The 5,514-nt window shown below is 24.6% G+C and overlaps 1 protein-coding gene across 1 annotated transcript; it reads left to right on the forward strand.

The window, feature by feature from the left end:
• Positions 1-1,851: 1,851 nt before the first annotated feature.
• Positions 1,852-3,699, forward strand: Phum_PHUM056940 (uncharacterized protein; the record flags this gene model as incomplete). Its single annotated transcript, XM_002423368.1, has 2 exons — positions 1,852-3,021; positions 3,232-3,699. 2 exons carry the CDS (start codon positions 1,852-1,854, stop codon positions 3,697-3,699), a joined length of 1,638 nt encoding a protein of 545 aa, XP_002423413.1.
• Between the last annotated feature and the right edge of the window lie 1,815 nt (positions 3,700-5,514).

Raw genomic sequence — 5,514 nt, forward strand, 5'->3', positions numbered from 1 at the left:
AATCAAAACAAAAAGAAAAAAAAACGTAATGAACCGATTGTTTGGTTTTTGTAACAAACGATAGAAAATTTTGATTAATAAATGTAATACATTTGAAAAAAAAAAAAAAGATGAGATTTTTTTTTAAGGTCAAAGGTTAATATCTCATTAATTATAAAATAAAAAAGAAAATTTTTTTTCGACGTCGTTTGGTTTCGTATTGACAAGTAGCACAAATGTTTATTAATACTTTTTAATTATTGTCAGTCAGTCAGTCATTCATTCGATACATTTATTCATTCATTCATTCATGAATTATTTATTTTTTTATTATGTACTTATGTAAATAAATGTCTTATTGAAATGTTAATAATATTTATGTATCCGTGATTTGGTCCTTAATAAAAAAAAAAAAAAAATTACGCACGTATATATGTATTCACTCGATCTTATTTTTTTTTTATTTATTTTTATTAATCTTATTAAAATTATTTAATAATAGCAATAAAAACCCGCAAAAATATTATTATTATTATTATTATTTATTTATTTATTTAATATTAAAATTAATTCAACCTTTAATAAATAATATAAAATTTTTTTAAAAATTAAATTAAGGTGTGTTTATGTGCGTGCATATTTATAGATGCGTGATTTAAATTTACAACTTTAATTAATTATTTATAGTTTTAAAAATTATTAATAATAATTAATGTCACGTGATGTGCGTCTAGAAAACCATGAACTATATTTTAACGGTTTCGATCATAAAAAAAAAAAATAAATAAATAATCTGACATTTTAAAAAATAAAAAGCTCGATGAATAAGGTTCAAGTTTTTTTTTTTTTTTTTTTTTTATTACAGGTCCGTAATAAAATTGTGGGGGGAGGGGGGAGAGGGACGAGGGAAGCACCGACCGAAGCATTAATAATAATAATAATTTATTTGAATTTGTGTTGGGTTTTTTTTTTTTATGGAAAAAAAAGGAAAATACGAAACAACCAACGATTACAAAAAAAAAATTTTTTTTTTTATTTGTTTGTGCGTGTGTGCGTGCATGTGTGCGTGTTTGGGGTATTCGTATAATTGAAGCAATCAAATTGTTACCGACAACAACAACTCGTCAGTTTTAACTCTAACGACCATGTTAAAATTGTTTAAATAATCATTAATGGAAGGAAAGAATGCACCGAAAAAAAAAAAAAAAATTTCATTCTTTTTAACCTTCAAGGTTAACTCTATGCAAACTACATTAATGACTTAATGGTAAACAGATAGTTATGAAAAAATGTCGTAGGTTTCGGCTCGTTTACAAAAAAACTAAATGGTAAATGATGATGATAATAATATATTAATAAAAAAAAAAAAGAATGTATTAGTTAACAATTGGCTATTGTTGTTGTATTAAAGAAAATACCAAAGAGACGTATTACGAAATTTCTAAAAGAAAATAATAATAATAAAAAAAAAAAAAAATTTAAATTATAAATCATTTATTTTAAATATGGAATTAATGAATAATATTTAAATTATTTATTAAATCTTTGAAAAAGAAAAAAATAAATAATAATTTACGTCTTCTGCTTTTTTTTTAAAATGTTCTCACGGAGTTTGTATAAAAATAATGTATTATTGATTTTTTTTTTTTTTTTCATAAATATTAATGAAATGATTTTTGTTATTTTTTTCTTTCATTTTCAGATGATACATTTGACAACGTAACGGAAATTAAAATCAAAAATGAAAAAAACGAAGAAAATAACAACAAATTGGAAGAAAAAGAAAAAAAAGAAGAAAACCAATTAGTTTTTTCATCGGAGATTAATAAAAAAAATAAAACAAACGTTCGATTTACTCGTGAAAGTTTTGATATGATAAATGATAAAAATGACGTACCTGTTAATGAAAAATTTGGTAGGAGAATTAAAAGAAGGCCCATAACACACCACACGATAACCAACGGATCACCCCCGATACCGCCGGAAATACCGTCCATGTCTCCGGAACGACGAAATTCGTATTTATCAATCGCTGAAAGGAGAAAATATTACAATAAAACACACGAACATAATAAAAAACCTAAAATAACAGAAGTGGAATTAGAAAATCAAGAAACTACCAACAGAGAAGTCGTGACGTCGTCGGTTTTCGATACGTTGCAAACGAATGAAATTCCAGTGAGTAAAAAACCGACAGAAAAAAAAGATGTTTCGAATCGAGTTTTATCAAATCAAGGAAACAATCCGAAAATATTATTAAATTTTCAAAATACCGTAAAACCTAAAAAATTTCAAAACACGAGACAATCCGTTATACAATCCCAATTTGAATTCGGACAAAAATTAAATTTAAAAAAATCATCGGATCATCAGAGAAATTTCGATAACGTGGGTGAAAGATTAAGAAGAAATCGTGAAAAAAATAAAAATGAATCAATCGTGGAAACAACAACAACAATAATAACAACCGATGTTAGTGGTAATGAAAATTACACAACGGAATCAATAAAACTTTTAAATGTAAATAAAACCGTTTCGGAAACAACCCTCGGGCTTCAAGTTCAAAACAATACCAATAATCATTTATCGGATTATAAAAACGAAACTAATTTTGAAGAATTCGAAAGATATAAAGAGTCGGTGAACGACACGAAAAATTCTAATACCACGATTGATAATCAAGTATCTGAAAATAATAACAAAGAAAAATATTTAAGGATTCCAATATTTAACTTATCTCCATTGCCTTTGAATTTCGATAATAATTCATCGGACAAGAGAAAAATTGAAAAAGTCGAACAAGATGAAGATAAACAATTAGCGAGCACAATTAAAAACGTTTACAATCAAGAAATTCTTCGTTTGAATTCTACAAGAAAATCAATCAAAGTTCCTCTCGGTGTTTTAAAATCTTTCAATAGAAATTATCTAAATAACGCAACAAAAGTGACAGGTTCAATAAATCAGAGAACAATTAATATTTCAATGTCGTCTGATTCCACGGGAAATAATAATAATAATAATAATTACGAATCTTTAAATGTAACAACCAGTGAAAAACCGTTACCAATTTTAAATGTCACTGAAGAAATAATAACTAAATCGACCTCTTTACACCCATATTTCTCAACATCATCATCATCATCATCATCACTACCACCACCATCAATTACAACAATAACAACAACAACAACAACTACAACACCTACCATGAAAACAAGTTCTAAAGTTTCTTTGTACGCAAGAACTCAGTCCAAGGCTTCGGATACAATACAATCGATGGGAAATCCAATAAATGTTACAATAAAATCAAAAACCGATGATGATGATGATACAATTGCTAAAATAACTCAAATTTCGACACAATCTGTTAAAACTACCGAACCCACCAATGAAAATCCAACAATAAAACCTTTTATTAACGAATCTCACGATTTTTCAACTGTGACCGCTGTTGCGAAACACGATAATATTGTTTATTTTAAAAAAGCAACCGGTTATACATCAACAACAACAACAACAACAATAACGCCACCGGCATCACCACCACCACCACCAACAACCGCACTCAATACTTCAACAACAAATGAACAAAACCCGCCAAAATATCCAATGACCATAGAGTTAAATGAAAACAATAAAAGATTTTTAAACGAAGTATTCAACGTATTAAAAACCACAGAGACAACAAAATTGGAAAAATCAACGACCGACAGGTAAGTCAAATTAAAAGTTTTTAACAAACCATAGAGTAAATAATCGCGCGCGCGCCAAATCCTCCTATCAATCCAATAATTTCATTATTATTTTTACTCTAAGATTTATTTATGAACTATTATTTGTTTTTTTTTATTATTACTTTTATTACAAAAAAAAAAAGTTAACTCGAATCGACACATTCGATAATAATTAATCGATCATGACAAAGCACCGCCTTTTATTATTATTAAATATTTACTTATTAAACTCCCGCGCAAAATTAATTTTTTTTTTTTTTTTTTTTTTTGAATTCAAATTCTCAATGTCAGACAATTTAATTATATTTTCGTTCCTTTTTTTTTCTTTTTTTTTTTTTTATGAATTCATTTTATTTGTTTATATTTATTTTCTCTTTTTTTTGTTTTTGTTTTCAATATCATTTTAATTAGAATAATGAAAAGGGAAAGAGAAAAAGAAAGAAAGAAAAGAAAAGAAAAAAAAAAAACTAGTAGTCGTACTCATTTAATCGGATTAAATCAGAAAAGAGAGAGAGAGAGATAGAGAAACTGAAAAGATAATTTTTTTTTTTTTATAAGTGTTACGAAAAGAAAATAATAATGATAATAATTTTAATTTTTTTTTCACCGTATAATTGTCCGCGTGTATAAAAAAAAAAAAAAAAAGTAAAAATTTGTGCTAGAAAATTATACATGATTGCAAAGACCTTAAAAGATTTTAAAATAGTTAATTCAATGTCCATCCACGCGCCATTTTTCTTTTTTTTTTTTTTTTTTTATTTAAATCTCAAAAATTGTACGAGACATGAATTTATCATCTCGCAATAATTTAAAAAAAAAAAAAAACTTTTTTTTTTAAATACCATTAATAATAATAATAATTTATTTATTTACGTAATTCTTTCACGACTAAATAAAAAAAAAAACTTTTTCTCTTTTGACAAAATGAAAAACAAAAAAAAAAAAAAGATTCTTCGGTAAATTTAAGATTAAGATTAAAAAAAAAAGAACTTGTTTCTCTTTTTCTTTCCAACAAACAATCAATCAATCATTCATTCATTCATTCGTTTGGTAATTCGATCGAAAAAATATTATCCGAGAGACATTAATATTATAAATATTAAAGACAACAAAAATATCTTTTTTTTTTTTTAACATTACGTAATTTTTTTTTGTTTTAAAAAAAAAATATTTACACTTTTTTAAATAAAAAATTTTTAAAGTGTCATTAGTTAACGTTTTTTTTTAACTTGACACGACGAAAATTATAAACAAACAATAAATAAAATCTGAGATGTAAAACTTAACAAAATTAAATAAATTTAGGTTAAAAGACGTTTCAATTCATTCCGATTGCTTTTTAATTAGTTCCACGAAAAAAAAAAAAAAAATTATTTTGCAAACGTGGAAGAAGAAAATGAAAATGAAAATGAAAAAAAAAAAAAAAATTTTTTTCTTTTTGTACATGTAAATTAAACGTGTGGATGTTATTACTTTTGAAAGTTTTTAAAAGTTATTGATTCCTTTAGGGTAGAAGCAAGCAAACTTTCCATAGTTTTTTTTTTTTATAAAACTTTCTTTGCTACGGTTAATGTAAAAAAATTATTATTATTATCATTATTATTTAATGTCTTTTTTTCTTTTACTTCGGTTAAAAATTTTTCTCTTTTTTTTTTTTTTTTTAATGTTAAACGGAAATAAAAAATTCAATCACTTGATTGGAAATAAAAAATTTTTTTTTTTTTTTTTTTAACAACAGGTACTCATGTAAAAACTTTTTAATAATAATAATAATAATAATAATAATAATAATAATAAG

Source organism: Pediculus humanus, genomic scaffold (genome assembly GCF_000006295.1).
Source record: "Pediculus humanus corporis 1103172107404 genomic scaffold, whole genome shotgun sequence".
NCBI lineage: Eukaryota > Metazoa > Arthropoda > Insecta > Psocodea > Pediculidae > Pediculus > Pediculus humanus.